Below are 18,586 nucleotides of genomic sequence, written 5' to 3'. Positions count from 1 at the left end.
AGCATCCCTGGCCTTTCTCCGGGGGGACAACAGACACCCCCAGTATACCCTGGCCACATCCACCTCCCCTTGCCCTTCCATTGCACCCAGCTCTTGCTTTCTGCTCCTTCTCCACGTATCCCAGAGCCAGAAGAGCTCACTATCTCCAGAGAGAGACTTTTTCCCTTTGCTTCCAACTTTCCCAAGGTGGAAAAAGAGCCTCGAGGCTCCTTTTCAGATCCTCGCCCCCCCCCATCTGCATCCCCCTTGCTGCGCCCAGGGCTGGGAGCGGGCTGGCTCCGCGCGAGCACAATAACAAGAAGTGTGTTGGAGCCGTTGGGAAGGAGCGATGTTCCCGGATGGTATGTAGCCCTGACAGCACTGGCTCTGCTTTAAAGGGTAACTTTATCCTGTAATAACAAACAAGAGGAGCCAAGATCCTCTCCAGCGTCACTTCCCTGGCTTTGAGGAGAGCGGCACGGGGTAGAGAGCTCATCAGAATGAGCTTGGATCCTTGTTCTTGCCATCACTGGGTCTCAGTCCACTCCCTAGAGCCAAGAAGCGGGGAAGGATGCGCCAGGGGAGCGGGGCTGGGACCCACCCGAGTGGGCATCCTGGCCACATCATTCTGTGTCCCTGGCAAAAGGACACAAACCGCGAGGCTGGAGAGGATGGGCTGGTACCCACTGGTCTCCAGGGACATCCCTGAAGTCCCTGTGCCACTCACATATGCATTTGGGTGCTGACACGCTGGGGACTGACGGGACAACCCCTCTAGCAAGGTGAGCAGCAGAAAGGCTGCCCCAGCCTGTGACATGCCCTGGGCAGCGTAGCCCCACTCGCCATCCCCACAGCCCCCCATGCACGCTCACCGCACCGGACAGGCATGCCGGCAGCTCGGCGCGGGGCCAGCTCCGGGTGCAGTCTCCTGGGAACTTGTTCTGCAAGAGCTGGAAATTCAGGCCCAGGCGGTGCCAGGGGATAGGCGGGGAGAGGCTGACCTGCACCGACCCCCCAGCAGGACCCTTCAAAGCAGGACTGGGTCCTCCGGCCAAGGGCTCGCTCTGACAGCGTCGTCCCTTTTGCGGGCACCGCTGGGGGCGAAGGCATGGGCAGAAGCCCAGCTGGGGGAGGAAGGATGAGCACCTTGCTGCAACCCACATCTGCATATTCCTGTGCTGAGTTCAGGCAACAGCACAGCTTGCGCAGCTCCCAAACGAGTTTTTTTGGAAGTTCCACGTGTGTGGCTGTGCCAGGGCCCCAGGGCATGGAGCAGGCTGGCCCAGGCTAACTGATGGTTTATGCTGGGGGTGCACATGGGGCACTGGGACGTGTGATGGGCACGTCAACATACGCGGTGTATTTGCAGGAGACGTGGAGCATTTCTGCATCATCCCAGCAGGCTCAGCCTCTGGGTGACTACCTCTGCTCCTGCACAGATGCTCAGGAGAGGCGTCCCATGGTGGTCATCACCAGGGAGAACACAGCCCCAGCCTGTGCTGACAGGACACGAAGGTCCCCTCCCTGCTAGATGAGAAGGGGAGGACAATTTGGCAGAATTCAGTTGTGGGAGGAGACGATGATCTGGAGAAGGTTGCCAAGATGTCTGTCTGATTTCCACTTACCCAAGGAGCATCAGGTAGCACCTCTGGAGACCCCGGGGTTCAGTTAAACTCTGGCTCATCAAATGAAGACGTTGAAGTGCTGCAATTTTCTTCCCCAAGATGGATTTCCTCCAAACCATTTATTAGGTATTTGGGTTAAATCTGTGCAAAGCTGGTAAAGCTGCTGCCTCCATGGTGCCCCCCGGCAGACCACGGGGCCTTCCAGAGGAAGCACCAGGCAGGATCCAACCAGCTAAAAGGGGGAAGAGAGAACAAGGAGCGAATCATCGGCACTTAAAGCCTTCAGGACCTTCTCTCCACGCTGAGAGATGACAATGCCAGTGTCTGCCCTTTGCAAGAGTGGTTATGGGGGACCCGTGGGAGACCTCACAGCTCAGGGGAGACCTGCCGGGGGGTGCTGCTGGTCCCCAGGGACGTAAAACCTGCAGCAAGCTCCTAGTACCAAACCATCCTCCCAGGGCAGCCACAGAGCCTTCGCAGCTCTGGCCAACGGGAGCAGAAAGCAGCAGGTCAGGCAGCAGCGGGTTAAAAGCTTGAGGTGGGACTTGGTGAGCTGCTTCCTCCCAGCTAACAATAATACAGCAGAGGAGAAGGGATGCACCCGGCTCTGCAGGGCTAGATAGCGATGGAGCAACCCCGGCGCCCCAGCTGCGGCAGTGCCGGAGGAAGCCTCCACATATTATCTACTGGCCTCACTTGGCTTCATTGGCAGCCCTTGTGCTGCAGGGCCCGGGACGTGCTTCCTCCTAAGCCGCATTTCTCATGCACCCAGGCTGGGTCCTGATACTTTGACGGCAGCCCTGGGACTCAGCACCCTCTGGGCATTGCACCCCCCAGGGAGCCACAGTTTCCTAGACAATCCAGCCTTCCCACCATCAGTCTACCCCACCACTGGTGGCTCTGGAAACGGTCACTCGGGGATCTGAGCCACAGGACCGCGGTGCCACCTGGCACAAAGATGTCCCCACCAAGACTGTCCTGCTGCCCCACCCGCCCCCACGCCGTGGCCACTGCCCGTACCTTGGCAGAATGAAGAGCTGTTTTGGCTGGATGAAGACTCCTGCCGAGAGGGGATCTCCAGGTCCTGGCTGAGGTCCCTGCTGTTCTGATTGCCTCTGCTCCCGGTTCTTCCCTGGCCAGAGAAGGTCTGCTGCACCTGGAGCTGCTGTGGCCAGCTGCCCTGGCCACCCCCGCTGGTGTCCCAGCACTTCCTCGTGCGCTGGCTCTTTGTGACCTGCCTCCTGCCTGCTGCTCCACCTCCGTAGCTGCATCTGTGTCACAGGAGCAGCCCTTTTCCGCTCCCAGCCTCCTCTTTTGACCCTCTCCTCCTGCAGTGGGCTTTGCCTTTCATGGGGACTCTGCCTGCTGCTGTCTGCCCCGCTTGGACACGGGAGGTTGCCTGTCGAAACGGGTCTTGCCCTGATCCTGGCAAGTCCTGCCAGGACTCCCCAAGTCCTCCCTGTTTCTGTCCTGACCCAGCTTCTGCTGAAACAAGTCTTTGCCAGTGGCTATTGGTCTGAAAGAAGGCAGCTGGTGGAAGAGCCTGGAAAATATGGGTCTTCCCCACCACTGAATTCAATCCCTGGAGCCTGGAGATCTGCTGGGCTCCCCAGAGCAGAGATATGTTTGCCCCCAGATGCTACTATCACTCCACAGGAGCTGGTGGAGGCAATCTGAGCTGCTCTGGGTGACAACCTCCCCACCCATAGTCCCTGGAAGTCCCCAGACATGTTTCCATGCCCTTGTGCAGCCCCTGCATGAAGCGTCCCCAGGGAGTTGTCCAGATTTCCCTACTGCTGGACACCCAGTAGCCCCCTGTGGCAATGTGCTGGTCCACTTGGCCCCCGTCCCACAGCTTCAGAATAGAGATGGATCAGCTGCAAGAAGCAGATGGATCCTAAATCATCCTTGCTCTGTCCCAGCTTGCCCGTGCTCCCAAGGGGCTGCTAGATGGCCAGGCAGGGCTGGCACTTCAAGTGTCTCCTGGGGCACTGTGCTGCAGCCCCGTGGGCATGGTGCTCAGGGCTGCGTGTTGCCATCTCGGTGAGCAGGGGGCACGCTGAGGTCTGATGCTGCCCAGAGCCAGGAGATAAGCCTGACACAACGGGCAAAGCCAGCAAAAGGGAGTGAACGAGGCAGGAAACATCAGGCAGAGAGGAAACGGGGAGATAATCAGCTGCATAAGCACAAACACCCGGAACTTGTGCAAAGGAAAAACCGATGCTATTTGGCCAGCATCTGAGCAGGGAGACCTGCCCATCTGGCCCCTCACTGAGGCTTCTTGAGGAACACATGTCCTGGAGCACCTTAAGGTGCTCAGACATCCCTGGCCTCCAAGTTACCATGGCTGTCGCCGTCCCTGGCAGCATTTGCTCTCTGGGATGAGCCTTGTCTTGGAGGGTGAAGGGATGATGCTCCCCAGGATGGCCTCACCTGTGATGGCAAAGCACTCACCAAGGGTGATTCCCAGTTGCAGAGGTCCAAGCTGGGTCATCCTGCCCCAGTCTCCTGTTGGCTTGAAAAATGGGCCTGCTGCCACTTGGTTCTGCACAGCAGTTAGCCTGCTGTCCCAGCACCCAAGGGAGAAACCACTGCACCAGGCTTCCTACAGACTGATGCTCACGGTGCTTCAACATCCAGCAGCCCCTTGAGGTTTGTTCTCAGGTCCAGCAGCTGGGCTTCTAGTAACTCCAGGATGGACTTCAACCGCAGAGCTTATTACTCCTCCCACCACCTCTGGCACACAGTCCTGGGCGATCTGCCCACTCTGTGATGTCCCAGGTCCAAGGTGTGCTGGTTTGGGCTGGGATAGAGTTAATTTTCTTCATAGTAGCTAGTATGGGAGTATGTTTTGGATTTTGTGGTGAAAACAGTGTTGATAACACAGGGATGTTTTCATTACTGCTGAGCAGTGCGCACACAGAGTCAAGGCCTTTTCTTCCTCTCACCCCACCCCACCAGCGAGCAGGCTGGGGGAGCACAAGGAGCTGGGAGGGGACACAGCTGGGACAGCTGACCCCAACTGACCCCAGGGATATCCCACACCATATGGCGTCATGCTCAGCATATAAAGCCAGAGGAAGAAGAGGGAAGGGGGGGACGTTCGGAGCAATGGTGTTTGCCTTCCCAAGTCACTGTTACGCGTGACGGAGCCCAGCTGTCCTGGAGATGGCTGAGCACCTGCCTGCTCATGGGAAGTGGTGAATGAATTCCTTGTTTTGCTTTGCTTGTGTGAGCAGCTTTTGTTTTACCTATTAAACTGTCTTTATCCCAACTCACAAATTTCCTTCACTTTTACCCTTCCAATTGTCTCCCCCACCCCACCACAGGGGAGTGAGCGAGTGGCTGCGTGGGGCTTAGTTGCTGGCTGGGGTTAAACCATGGCAGTGGGGGGCTGGAGAGAGATGCTCACAGATTTATCAGCCTCCCAAGCTCAGCCAAAACCCTCCTGCCACAGCAGGTGGGCAACCATCCTGTGTCACCAGCACTGCAGATCATCAGCCACGCTGACGGAGCTTGTTCCAGCTTTTAGGAGTCCCGTTTCTTCCCATGTTCCCAGGGGAGCAGCTGCATCCATCTCGTGGGGCTGGCAATGATCATAAGCTGCCTGCAAGCAGTGGTGGGATCCCTGGCATAGCCCATCTCCCAGGATCCAGCGCGTGGCATGGGGCAGAAGGGAGAAACAAGGAGAGAGATGGGCATGGAGCCAGCCCATGGTGACTGGCCAGGCTCCAGCTGGCTTGTGTGGAGCAACTGGGGCAGAAGAACCTCTGCCAAGGGTCAGGAAGGCCGCTCGGTGGAGGCTTGGCCATGACTCTGAGCCAGCGCTGGGCTGAGCACAGCTATACAGCTGCAGGATCAGGCCCTTCACCCATGCTCCTGTCCTTCAGCCATTCCTCACAAGGGATTTCTCTCCTCCTGCCACCATCGCAGTGCTGACAAATGCCCGGGGAGGTGCCCAGGTGGGCACTGACTCCTCTGGCCACAGATACGAGCTGGGAAGGAAAAGAGCAAAGACAAATGAGCATTTGCATGGGAAATCAGGTGGCTGGGAAGAGCCCAGATGGTTCGGAACCTCCCTGAGGATGAAGCAGCCCTCAGCTGGGGCAGCAGCATTGTTCCTCATCCCCAGCAGGCTCGGTTTGTTTGGGAAGATGCTGAGCTCAGGAGAGGAAAGCTGAGGCCAGCATCTCCCTGCCAGGGAGCACCCATGCAGCATTGGGTGTCTCGTGTGGGTACGGCTCCCCACAGCCACGCTGGCAGTGCAGTCTGCCAAGGGCCTCGGAAAGCACAGCCCGGGCTTGGAAAAGTCCATGTTGGCCTGGGCATGGGGAAGACAGTGAGGTTCAAACAGCCAAGGGCTTGGGTCCCTTTGGCACAGCCAGGCGGTGGTTGGCATTAGCCCCATTCCAGGGATGGGGCAGCAGAGCCCCAACTCCAGGAGAGCTGTGGGACTCAGGCTGGGCCCAGGCATCCCAGCTCCTGCAATTGCTCCAGAAAGGACCTGCCCATCCATTACGGAAAGTGCCTGTGGCATAAGGGACCCCCTCTCCACCTGGGGATGCTCTGAGCATCCCTGAAATTCACAGGGGCATCTTGCTTCTCCTCCTACCCCTGGCTGGGCACCTGGGCTGCTTGGCATCCCCAAGAAGGGGGTACAAGGAGCCAGGGATCCAAGCTCACAAGCTCTGACAGCACTGCTACCTCCAGCCACCGGCACCCTGTCCCCAGGCCCAGGCTGGCACCCAGGTTGCAGACGCTCCCTGCTGTCCCCTTTCCCAGCCTCTCCAAAGTCTCGGCTACCAAAATGCCACTGGCTTGGGAGGAACAGGAGCTGGTGAGGAAGAAAAACTCACTGGTGCCTGTGACTCACTGGGCTGCAGGTACCAGGGCTTGTTGGGGCACAGATCGTCTCGGTGGGGCAGAGATGTGGCCCCAGCCCAGGAGTCTGCCCTGATGCTCTGTCTGCCTGAGAAGGGGGGACTGCAGCATTTGTGTTCCTGGTTGGGAAATGGGAGGGCTCCTGTGCAGACCGGCGCATGGCTTCAAGATTCCCAGCAAAGCTGGTGCTGCCGGGCAAGCCCCCGCTCCAGGGGAGAGGTACAACCCCAGAAAAGGCCAGACCCAAAGGGACAGAGGTGCTTCAGCTGTGCATCCAGATGAGAGAGAGGAAGCAGTGGTCTCTGAGGGAAGGAGCAGTGGGTTTGCCTCTCCTGCAAGCCAGGTTGCTCTGCCCACCTGAGACCAGGCTTAGTTTTGCAGGACCCCGGCTCCTTTTCCTCGTACTCCCCAAAGAGAAACTCCAGAAGGGACAGAACCCTCCTGAGAAAACCCAGCACCACCCCAAAGTCCCTTTCTTTGGGGGTGTTACCACCTCCTGGGCAAATCCATGCAGAACAAGGCTGCCTGGCCCATCTTATTAAAGTTTTCAACTTCTCCATCCAGCAGAAGTGCCATTCCCATGCTGTGCTTCCCCACGGGACCAGATTTCCCCTGCCCAGGGGTACCATGCCCAGTGGGGGCTCCACTATAGGAAGAGCTGGCTGCCTGGGATTGAAGAATTGGACTGTGGTGCTTGGTCCTCCCATTCCAGCCCCAAGGCCGCTCCCAAAGACACCATGTCCAGCACAAAGTCCCCCCAAGAAATCTGTAGCAAAGACACCATGCTTTGGGTGGAAGCACGGCACAGACCAGGCAGACCTGGGCACATCCAGTGGCCAGGGAGGACAGCAGGGCTTTGGGCTGGTTACGTGCCCCTGGGAGCTCCCTCTGGCTCAGGGCAGCCGAGGGGAAGGCAGGCACACTGCTATAATGCCACATTATGTTTTGCAGGGACCAGCTCCAGGCCAGGGCAGAGACAGTCTCAGCAGGGGCATTGCAGCTGAGCGAAGGCACAGGTACTAATTGACTTTATTTCTTAGCAACACGAAGGCAGGGATCACAGGCTGCCCTGCACGCCCGGTGGAGTCCCAAGGAGGTCCCTTGCAGAGCACAGAGCGTTGAGCATCCCGGTGCTCCAGGGCAACCCCCAGAGTCCCTTGGCACTGCGGGGTCCCTCGCAGGAACAGAGAGTGGTCACCAAGGAATAGCTTTACCTTCCCAGCTGAGCAGAGTCCCGCTGTGTTTCTCGGAGAGGATCGGCAGTACAGACAGCAGCCCCCGCACACTTGTGTCCACCGTCAGGTCAGCCTGCAATGGGCACAAGTGAGGAGCAGGACCGAGACCTCACCATCACTCCTGACCATCCACCAGCACCCACTCAGCTCATGCGTGCTGGCAGCAAGGCTTCTTCCACCCAGAATGAGTTGAAAGCCACAGGAGGTGGGATGGGTCTGTTAGGTGGGAGGATGGTTGGGTGTCTGCGTGCTCACTGATGGCTTGGATGGAGGTGGCTTAGGCTAGGAAGCCAGCTCCAGGCTCAAATCAATAGGACACGGAAAAGATCCCCGCTGCAAGCAGGATGCTATGTGCAGCCTTCCCAAAACTCCAGGGTTGCAGGGACCAGCCCCACTCCAAAACAGATCCTGCAGGGTGAGGGGAGACCTCCTGGGCCTGCAGCTCTCCGAGGAAGAGGGTGCAGGGTGGGATGATGCTGCTCCTCTCTCTGCTCTGGCAGATTCAGGTTCTCTGCACATCTCCAGGCTGCCCAAAGCCTTTCCCCACCGTGAACAGGCCTCCTGCTCACCCTGGATACGTGCTGATGTTATTTCTCAGGCAGCACCCACATGTTCTGCAGCAGCCCAGCACAAACACGGGCAACTTGCAGCTTGAGAAGCAACTCATTCTTGCATGGATCCCTCCTCCTGAGAGCCATCCCAGCCACCCGAGCCACCTCCCATCACAGGCTTGGGTCCCACTCGTGGGTCCCCACCTTGACTCACTCATCTGGAACCCACCTCCTGGCTGCCCATGTCGGTTTTCACCCAGCCGGGGTGAAGTGCCACGCAGAGGATCCCGGCTTCCCCGTAGGTCAGAGCCTGGCACTTGGTGAGCATGTTGAGAGCAGCCTGGGGGAGGAAGGAAGCATCAGCCACGGGCAGTGGAAAGCTCCACGAACTAGGCTCCCCTCCCATCACTGCCTCATGGTGAGGGAGAAAAAGCAATACCAGGACTTCAAGAGATGGTGTGTGTCTGCCCTACATGAGAACGGAGGTGCCCAGGGAGCTTGGGCAGTGATCAGCATGGATCAGTCCCTCCATCTTGTGATCTCAGGTGCTTCCCTGAGATCAGGCCTGGCAAGGAGCAGCTCTGACTCCCAAGAAGCTCACAAGCATAAGCAGATCCCCAGTCTCCATACCTTGCTGCAGCGGTAGGAGATGACAGGCTTGCAGAAGGACTCAGAAGTCTTCTCGATGGACCCCATGATGGTGGAGATGTTGATGATGGCTGCCTTGCTGCAACTCAGTCCCTTTTCTGTGCTCTCCCGGGCAGCCTTCTTCAACAGGGGCAGGAACGCCTGGAAAGAAGCAACCTTGTGGGACGCCTGTGCCTTGAGCCAGCCCCACTTATGGCAACTACAACCCAGCCTGCCTACAGCAGGGAGGATGAGGAAGAACATCTGGAAGCCAAGAGAGCCTGAGTGTTTTGTTGCAGTGACCCTGCCTGCTCCCAGTTAGCCCAGCACAATGCAGGGGGGCTACAGAGGGCTTGAGCTGGGAGCGCAGCCCTAGCACTGCTCTGTCCCTCCCACAGCTCCAGGAAACGTGGCAAAGCCCTCTGAGATCTCCAACGTGACCACAGTGAGCCTGAGATACCCTCAAGCTGGGCCAAATTCCCCCTCTATGGTGGGCTCCATCCCCAGAGCTTCATCCATACCTGGGCCATCAGCATTGGCCCCACCGCATTGGTCTTGTACGTCCTTATCATCTCTTCAGCATCTACCGTCTCCAGCGACGCTGTCGGGGTGTAGATGCCAGCGTTGTTTATTAGCAGGTTCAAGCCCATGCCGTTGAGCTTCCCCTCCACGATCTTCGCCGCATCAGTAATAGCGGAGGGATTTGCAACATCTGCAGTGGAAGAGAACAGGGTTTGAGAGCTCCCGGAGTGCACGGGGAGGAGAGGGAGGTTAAGATGCTGAGGAACAGCTCTGCCTGCCGACCTGTGTGGGCTTCCCTCTGTGGGCACCAGATGGTGCTGTGCAACCAGCTCAGAGCACCCCGGCACCCACAGGCCCCAGCTCATCCCAAAACTGCCTCCTCTGCCACGACCAGCAGCTGAAGGACCTTGCCCTGGGGCAACCCACCGGGCAAAGCCACTCTGGGGACAGCCCCGTGGTGGCAAAGCGCTGTGGTGCTGACAGCAGCCACAGTCTCCTGTCAGTGGCCAAAGTCCAGGCCTGAGCAAGCTGGGGAGAACCCAGGGCAGTCTCAGGGTGGGGGGATGGACCCCACGGGGGCTGTGCTGGGACCTGCTGCAGGATGGCTCTGCAAGGTCCTACAGCTCTTGCCCAGGCTCTGGGCCAACTGCACAGCACTCCCACAGGAGCTGCCCTCCCGGAGCCCTCCTGGTCTCGCCTGGGACTTGGGATCAAGGCAGCTCGGCTGCGTGGCAGAGCAAGGACGCGGCTACTCAGCTGGGGCAGTTGGTGGCCACCCAGGATGGGTCTCAAGGACCTCCTGGTCCTGTGGCCACAGGGCAAGGAGTCTTGGAGGAATGGGGTACTGGGGCTGAGACAGGTCTGAAGAAGCTGGGCTTTTGGCTGCAGGACTTGAAGCAGCTCTGAAGAACTGTATCCCCATGTAGAGCCTGAAGGCAGGGAGGGAGGGAAGGAGAACCGGGCAAGTGCGGCCGGCAGCCACAAGCTTACCAGCTCAGAGGCAGAACACACTTACCCAGCTTCACAAGAACCAGGTTTGGGTGTTTGGATGCCAGATCCCTCAGCTCCTACAAAGAGAGACATGGAAACAATCAGCGTGAGGCAGAGGTGATGCCAAGCATCATCCTGGGGCACCAGCGACAGTCCATCCTGAGGGAAACATCTTCCAGATGTTACTCAGTGCTTGTGAATGGCTGGCCTGGGGACCTGCCTAGTGTCTCGGGCTTCTTCGAGGCTCCACAAAGCGACGTGCGTGTGCTCAGAGCGCGGCACAGCCACAGCTGCAAGATATTATGGACACTCTCCCAAAGGGTCTACGTGCACAGCCCAGCCAGAGCCACAGCAAAGGACGAGAGCAAACTATTAAGGACCACCTCACCTGGGAAATAATGCCAACTGGCCAGGGCTACAGGCCAGAAGTATCTCCCAGAGGCTGCTGGAAGCCAGATGGAGGAGGAATGGCTGCGAGTGCCAACATCAGACTTGACGTTTGGGGAAGACACATCTGGATCCAAATAGCTCAATTCCAGGATCCACTCTGCTCTGGACACTACGTCTCACCCACTCAAGTGAAATGAACCACTTTGCACATTTTTATTGATTATTTTCACCAAACGCAGAGGATTCAGAAGCCCTGTCCAAAAAGGAAACTTTCAACTCCATAGTTCCTAGCAGCTCTTTGCTCTGAGCCTTCTTCAACTACAGCAGGTTTTAGGTAACAGAAACCAAAACACCACACTCAATGTATCCAAAAAATGATTGTTTTTAGAAGTAAAAACCTCTTACAAACAAGCCCACAGAGACTGCTACGGGAGAAATGCAAATTGGTGGCTTATTGTGAGGGGACCTGTCCTACCAGCATGGAGCAGGAGAGCTGCTGGCGCTGGCTGTGGTCCAACTTCAGTTATCTCTGGGCTTCCCCACCAGGTCACAAGTTCCCACATTCCCCCTGGGCAGAGGAAATTATGGAAAAATCCACTTAAATGGTTTGCAATGACCAACAGACATTTCTCCTCCCCTGTTTTGCCCAGCTGCTGGCCTCAACAGCCTCACACCATCCCAGCGTGAGTCCAGCCTCACCCAGCCCAACAGCAGATCCAGGCACAAAGGGGCAGGAGGAGCGACGTGGCTCCTGAGGTGGCACCAGCCCGATGGAGGGTCACTCTGCCCTCGGTCTCCTGTGGTCATGGACTTCAGCAGCAACACCTTGGAGACGCTGCCCTCATCCTACCACAGCTGGACAAGGCTTAGAGAAGCATCCCACAGTTGAGAGAGATGCTCATGGACCATCCTGGGGGGAAACCAGCTCCAGCCCAGTGATCTCATTATTGCCCGAGCCCAGCAAGTTGTGGGGGGAAGAACAGGGTGAAAATAAGAGCCCTGAGCTAGCTCTGACTCGGCCAGCTTGGGCACTAGCAGCAGCAGGAGCTGGGCACCCCTGGGCTGGTGGCAGGGCGGATTCTCACTGCACTGTGATTACTCCTGAGCCAGAATAACGCTGATAGCGAGCACACAAAGAGCCTCTCAAGGACTTTCTCAAGGCGTGATCCCTGCACGCAGCCAAGCTGTGAGAAGATGCAGCAAACGAGTCAGCTGGAGCCAGGGTCTGTCAGAGAGCAAATGTCTCCCCGTTGGTATCTCAGCGGGTCACAGTAAGCAGAGGAAAACCAAGGCTGGACCTCAGGAAAGCTAGGAGTACAGTGATGCTCCTGTGATTTGCTGCTGAAGCAACACATGTGAGTCTCTCCATTTTAGTGAAGTGGAAAGCAGGGGAAGGAGGATTCCACAGCTCCAGTTAATGAACCCCCAGATTTTGCAGGGACTGGTAACACATCGCAGCGCCGGCTAGAGCAGCATCGCTGCGATTCATAGAATCATAGAATCACAGAATCACTCAGGTTGGAAAAGCCCCTCGGGATCATCGAGTCCAACCCTCAGCCCGACTCTACAAAGTTCTCCCCTACCCCACATCCCCCCACAGCTCATCCAAACGACCCTTAAACACACCCAGGGATGGTGACTCCACCCCCTCCCTGGGCAGCCTATTCCACTCTCTGACCACTCTTTCTCTGAAAAATCTTTTTCACACCAGCTCAGCCAGCCACAACCACCGAGTCCGGCCCTCTCAGGCCCAGCTCCGCACGCCGTGCCCGCGGCACACGGGTGAAGGCTGGGCGATGGAAGGCCAGCTGGGACTCAGCCAAGGCAGCCTCAAATAGCCCAGCAGCGCAGTTTTAAGGGTGCCACGGCTTATTCTTCACCCGAAGCACAGCGGACCTCCGGAGGACTTTCACAAACGCCGGATCCCCCTGTGACCGCGACGCTTTTTTCACGTCGGCGAAGCTAACCGAGCGCCTAACTAATCGCGTCTACCGGCACCCAAGGGTGCTGCTGACCACCCCCCCCCCTCCCCGCCCCACACTGACCTGGGCCCGCGGCCCCTCGGGGTCCCGACATGTCGCGAAGATCCAGGCGGGCGGTCGCGGTGCCCCCAGCAGCTGCTTCACCAGCTCCAGCCCGATGCCGCGGTTGGAGCCGGTCAGCAGCACGGTCCGCGCCCGCCCCGCCGCCATCGCCGCCCGCCCGCTCCCCCACGGGGCGGGCCCGGACCGGCAACGCCTCCCCGGGCCCGGGCTGCCCGGGAGGGGATTGCCCCAGCCACCGCGGGGCAGTGGGTGTATTTTTTTCCTTCCCATCTCATACCCAGCACAAACACACCAACCGCCATCCCCACCCCCGCCTGCCCCGGCATCCCCGCGGGGACGGGGGACGGCTCCCGGAGCGATGCTCGGGGGGGGGGGGGGGGGGGGGGGGGGGGGGCGAGAGGAGACTCCCATCTCCTCCCGAGGCTGGGATGCAGGGGAGAGGGCTTACAGCATTTCTGGGGTGGGGTCTTCAGCACCTTTGGCACAGCAATGTGATGTTTCCCCTAGACTTGGGGGGGACCCCCAAAATCCCAGCATTGATCCAATCTATCAGGGAGATGCCAAATCCACGACAGTCAGATGCTGGAAATTGGGTGAGTAGGCTGCAGCGTGGGGATGCAGGTATTTGGGAGGATTTTTGTTGATGGGTGTCAGGTACCTGGTTCAACAGCTGAACCAAAGGCGTGGAAAGGCATAAAGCAAGAAAAAGGTTTGGTGGCATCTCAGGATGGGAAAATAGGGCATGAGGGGAAAACGAAAACAGAAAAGAGACCATCAGTGTCACCTGGAGGACTGTGTCTGGAGGGGACCTGCACGTACCAGCTCTGGAGGTGGATGCTGACGTTTTATTTGCAGCTATTATATGGGAAACCAGATGCACAAACAACATTAAAATCTCATTATGGTGAGCGCACAACCAGGAGCTCAATAGTGACTGAGCAACTCTGATTGATATAAGCATTGTTGTTTCTGTTGCTTATTTTCATCCTTGTTTGACAAACACTAGACAAAACATCGATACCAATAAATAAATCAGAGAATAAATAATGATGTCGATCTGGTGAGAGCATCAGGTGATTTGTGCTAACTTTATCCTGCTCCACTGCAGTTCAACTACATGGCTGAGCCTCTGCTCCCCAGTTTGCCTTGGGCTGTAGAAATGCTTTGCGAACATTTTGAACATCGATACAGAAATTGGAATTTACTAGGAATAAATCTTTGATTATACTAATCAACACTAAAAAGCAGAAACCCTCCTTATAGCATATATTTCAATTAAAGGTCCCGTTCTCTTCCTGCCTCGTTCTGTGCTCAGGCCATCAGTTGGGTGACTTGTCACCAGAAGTGCTGCTCCATCTGTTGCAAAGATTTGCAGATATGTAGCAAATGAGGACGGGAAGGTACAAACAGTCACGGTGAACCACACTGAGAAATGGGGTTTTGGCTGCCTATTCCACGCAGATCTTGCACACTGCAGGCAAATTACGTTAACTAACTCTTCCTAGGTGCTTGCTTCAAAGAGCCCTGGAAATGGGGATTCCCTGTGGTCTGCTGTACAGAAACAGTTAATGTGCAGCCGCAGCTGAAGTCAGTAGGAACCTGTTCTGAATATAAATGTGAACTGTGAAAAAAGACAAGCTCTAAGCATCTGTAATTGGATACTTCCCAATATGGACACTGCTTGACCCACTTTTATGCTTCAGTTCCCCATGCACTAAATAGGGGATTATCAAGTTTTTGAAAATCTTGTTAGTTAAATGAGGCTTCCAAAAGGTAATAAAGACAAATGTAAAAAAAAAAAAAAAAACAAAAAAGTTACACAAGTGTTTTTGTTTCTCTACAACAGGCCTTGCTGACTTCCTGCTGCCTGGTAAAGCCTCATTCTGACATTATTGAATTTTGGAGTGCTTGAGTGTATAAATACGAGCGTGCTCTGCCTGTTTGCTGCCACGCTGCCCTCAGCCCCTACCTAAGCTTGGTGAGCACTAGTGTCCTGTGGACACAGCTTTGCTCTCTCCACAGACGCCCCACTGCCCGCTGTGAGAGCTGTCTCCGTGCAGCAGCCCCTGCTGTGGTCTGCCTGACCCTTACAGCTAATGTCCTGTCCTGCCGCATCCCTCAGAAACATGATGTGAAGTTGAGATGTTCCCTATGGAGAAGCAAGTCTCACTGCAGGCTTAAGAATTTTTTCTGTGCCTTATATTGGTTTCTTAGGGTGCCAGTCAAACGTTCAGGTCCTGCCAGTTGAGAGGTTGGGGTCTCATCATGGAGCAGCTGCTGGGGACTTGTAGGTAACACAGTTTTAGGAGGAAGGTCATATATTTTGGCTTTAACAAAGAAGAGGGGCTGGAAAGAAGTTGTTGGGGTTTTTTCCCAGCACCGTTGCACCCATCAGTGCTCTTTTTAGCTCTGCCTCTTCTTCTCACTCCAACACATGGATGTCAAGCCAAGCCACTCGCAAACTGGTCATTTCGCCTGTGCCTTAGTGCTTCTGAGATGGGGCATATCTCTATGTCATGTATGAGAGCCCCTTCTCAAGCATCCCTGTTAGCAAATTTGTCCTTCTTGGTGGTTCTGAGGTCCTTCTTCAGGGCATCGTGCTGAAGCAGGAAGGATAACCCAGCCAACTGTCCCCAGAGGGTGGTAGGAAAGAGGCCAGTGGGGATCTGTGGTGTCCCCATGGGCCCTGACAACGCGGCTCTGTCCCCATGGTCAACTGTCAGTGCTGCCAGCACTGCTGCACCCAGGTAACTGAGGTCTTCTGGCTGCTCTCATGAGAGGAATATCCCCAGAAAAATGCTTCTGAACCCAGTTTGAGGGCCCTAGCTGACACCGGGTCCAAACACTGTGGTCTAAGTGAGGTTGTGTGGAGAGTCTGAGCATTTAAAATCCTCCTCTGGGAAAGATTTACTGGGGAAAAAAATCCCCTTTGCTGAGGTCTCTGCAGAGATTCAAGGCTCTGCAGTTGCAGTGGGCTCTCCATTATCCTCGATACCACTCATCTCTGGGCGTTAGGCCTGATGGTGGTTGTGTCCAGGAGACTTCTCATGCTGCGTGGGGGGAGTCCCACAGGGAACGTGGCTGTGTGGCCTCTGCAGAGTTGACAGCACCCAAACCACCTTTGATTTTGTTTTTTTTTCCTTGCAATGAGAAGTCAATTCCTGCAAAACCAGTGAGCAGTGACCTAGCTGGAGCCTGTTGCACATCTCTTAGCATTAGATGCTAATAGACAGAGGCTTTGCAGGGAAGCCTCTGTCTCCATGCCTTCTCCATGTACCTTTCCTAACAGTCCTAAAACAGGGCCAGTACAGTCCAGTACCTTACAAGAATTCCATGGTCATTGAGACAGTGTCTGTCTTTGGGCAACTGAATCAAGCTCACAGGCTCAGACACGCAGTACAAATCGGTTGTGTTCTGTCTGTTCTTGGACTATGAAAAGTATATTAGCCAACATTTTTTAAGCTGTTAGGTTGGAAGGGGAAACAAAAGGCTTGGTTGGTTGTCCTCCCCCTCTCCTCCCACTGCCTGATCAGCAGTGCAGTGGGGCTTGAGCAGGCCTCCACCACCAGCTCAGCAGTGATGGGGATGAGGTGGCTGTGCCACTTCACCTTGCCCAAGTCCAGCAGCACTGAAGGAAAACTGGCTCCTCTGTGCTCTCTCCCACAAGTAGAGTCCCCCCATCCTGCTCTACCAACTTGTCCCTGGGTCTGGTGCATGGATGCGGGGAGTGACGGTGTTTTCTGCGCTTTGTGCCTCTCTTGGCATTGTGTTCGACTCCTGCCAGCACTGATCATCCAGCCCAGCTTCCATCTAAGCCTCCATGATTGACAGTTCAGATGAACTGGTTTGAGGTCTTCAGAAATGCTTTGCTTAGAGGAAACCACAGGCTCAGGGGCTTTGGTGGGATTCTCTGGAGTCTGGACCAGATAACACACTATAAGCTTGGAAAAGGAAAAATGCCTTTACTCCGTGCCTGAGGTAGCCACAAGTGGGATATGGTTCCCCACAGATTCATCTGGATCTTAAGAAACCCAGCACTTGCTGTAGCTGTCCTCTGCCCTGGGCAGAGGCTGCTTGGAAACCTGCCTCAGCATTGGTTTCTTCTCACATTAAGACACCATTTGTTGTGCCAGGGTCCTGAGTGCTTTGCATCTGCTTTCTCTGCTGCCAGCCATTTGGGTTCCTGGGCTCGAGGCCAGCTCTGATGTAATGCAGGTGTAACCTGGATCAGTCTGCCGGGAAAATAGCAAAGCTACGAAAAAAGACCATGAGAAACCTTACTTGGGACCTCTTCACTTCGCTTGGGAGCTACATTTAAGCTCAGGCTCTCACCCTCAGTTCCTGCAGGATCCCTTCACAATGGGGTGTCACTAGTCTTCTCCAGCCAAAAAGAAAATTAGTCATGGAGGGTGAACATGACCTGCCCAGCTTCAAACAGTTACAGGGCTGGGTAGGTCTCACCCCCCCTGATTATCAGTTCATTCATCACTATCTAGTGATTCTTCAGCAAGTGATAACATGGCCCAGATCAGCCCTGAATACATCGTGGAGCAAATGGACTTGATAAATAGTATTGAGTTTTATCTTACTTATACAGTGGATTAAATGTACTAAAGATAATTGTGCCACACACCCACTCCCCTCGTTAAACAAAGAAAAGCATATTTCTCAATACTTCTGCAAGCAGCACCATCCTTGCCCTTTGTGCAAACATCTAGGTGAGTGGGAGCACACCTGAGCTTTCAGCAGCTGACAGTGGAGGACGTGTGACTGCGTCTTGGAAAACTGGCTCTGAGTCCTCCTAGTGTGGTGAGATGGAAAGCACCCACATGCGAATGTCTGAGGGGTTAGGGGAGAGACGTGTACAGAAGGACCTTAATGCTCAGCTTAAGGTTTAGACCATGCAAGAACGTTTCAGAGCAAAAGAACCATCTGAATCCCTTGTCTTAGGAGCTGGTCTGAGGTCCCTTCCAGAGGCTTAGGGACAGCAGCAGCACTTGTGAAGAGGCTGGGTTGTGAGTCAGGCAAGGCTGGTTGCTTCCTCCTCCGCCTCTTTGTGCCAGGTTGGACTCTGACTCCTGGAGAAGCAGTGCTTGTTTAAACTCTAACGATCAACTTTAAACTTTAATGATCCACAATGCAGCATGGGGCCCCAGAGCAAAGTCAACGTTATAAAGTTACCAATCCAAACCAGTGGAAGGCTACAAAAATGTGGTGGCACTTCAAAAATAGGAGATTTAAAAGGTTAATTTTTTGTTTCTGATGCTGTCTGGTTCTGAGGCACTGTGGAAGTTTCCAGCAGGCTGTGAGTGATGGCCTCATCCTTCACCTAGAAGAGGAAAACCATGGAAGTCTGTCTGGAGGAGCAGAGCTCTCATGCAAATAGCATATATCAACAAGTATAGTTGTGGTCTGTGGTCAATAAAAAGTAAAAATATAGAAAAGGCTGTTGAAATGATCTTATCAGAGCCTGAAAGCCAGTCCTGCAATCTGGGAGGTGTGCTGAGGTGGGGAGAATTTTCAGTGAGAGATCAGTCTGAGACAGCTGGGAGACCCAGAGCTTTGCACTGTTGATCAGTGGTAGGAACTCACAAGGCAAAATGAGTCTCTCAACCCAATATGGAGAATCAGAAAAGCAGAAGAAGGTCTGGTTGGCCTCAGGAAAGAAAATGGAAAAAAATGAAATGGGTAGAGCTTCAGGAGAGGCTGAGACTTGGCAGGGCTGAGGAAGGAGGAAGAGG

The 18,586-nt window shown here is 55.4% G+C and overlaps 2 protein-coding genes across 3 annotated transcripts in view; both read right to left on the bottom strand.

Annotated features, from left to right (window-relative positions):
* RIPOR1 (RHO family interacting cell polarization regulator 1) overlaps positions 1-3,933 on the bottom strand; it is a 34,367-nt gene extending 30,434 nt beyond the window's left edge. The window contains exons 1-2 of one of the 2 annotated variants that reach the window (XM_074881833.1): positions 2,625-3,933; positions 1,605-1,836 (exon numbers count right to left, since the gene is read on the bottom strand). The gene's annotated coding sequence lies outside the window, so the exon portion shown is untranslated. Of the gene's footprint in view, positions 1-1,604; positions 2,002-2,624 lie in introns of those variants that run through there. The other variant, XM_074881834.1, reaches the window with a different exon arrangement.
* Positions 3,934-7,497: 3,564 nt separating this feature from the next.
* LOC141948696 (C-signal-like) lies at positions 7,498-12,997 on the bottom strand. The gene is made up of 6 exons (XM_074881469.1): positions 12,846-12,997; positions 10,436-10,487; positions 9,420-9,610; positions 8,902-9,060; positions 8,501-8,611; positions 7,498-7,793 (listed from the first exon to the last, which is right to left on the bottom strand). The coding sequence occupies exons 1-6, from the start codon at positions 12,990-12,992 to the stop codon at positions 7,680-7,682; spliced, it is 774 nt and encodes a 257-aa protein (XP_074737570.1). The 5' UTR covers positions 12,993-12,997; the 3' UTR covers positions 7,498-7,679.
* Between the last annotated feature and the right edge of the window lie 5,589 nt (positions 12,998-18,586).

Source organism: Strix uralensis, chromosome 12 (genome assembly GCF_047716275.1).
Source record: "Strix uralensis isolate ZFMK-TIS-50842 chromosome 12, bStrUra1, whole genome shotgun sequence".
Taxonomy (NCBI): Eukaryota; Metazoa; Chordata; class Aves; order Strigiformes; family Strigidae; genus Strix; species Strix uralensis.
This window is presented reverse-complemented; position numbering and strand designations above follow the sequence as displayed.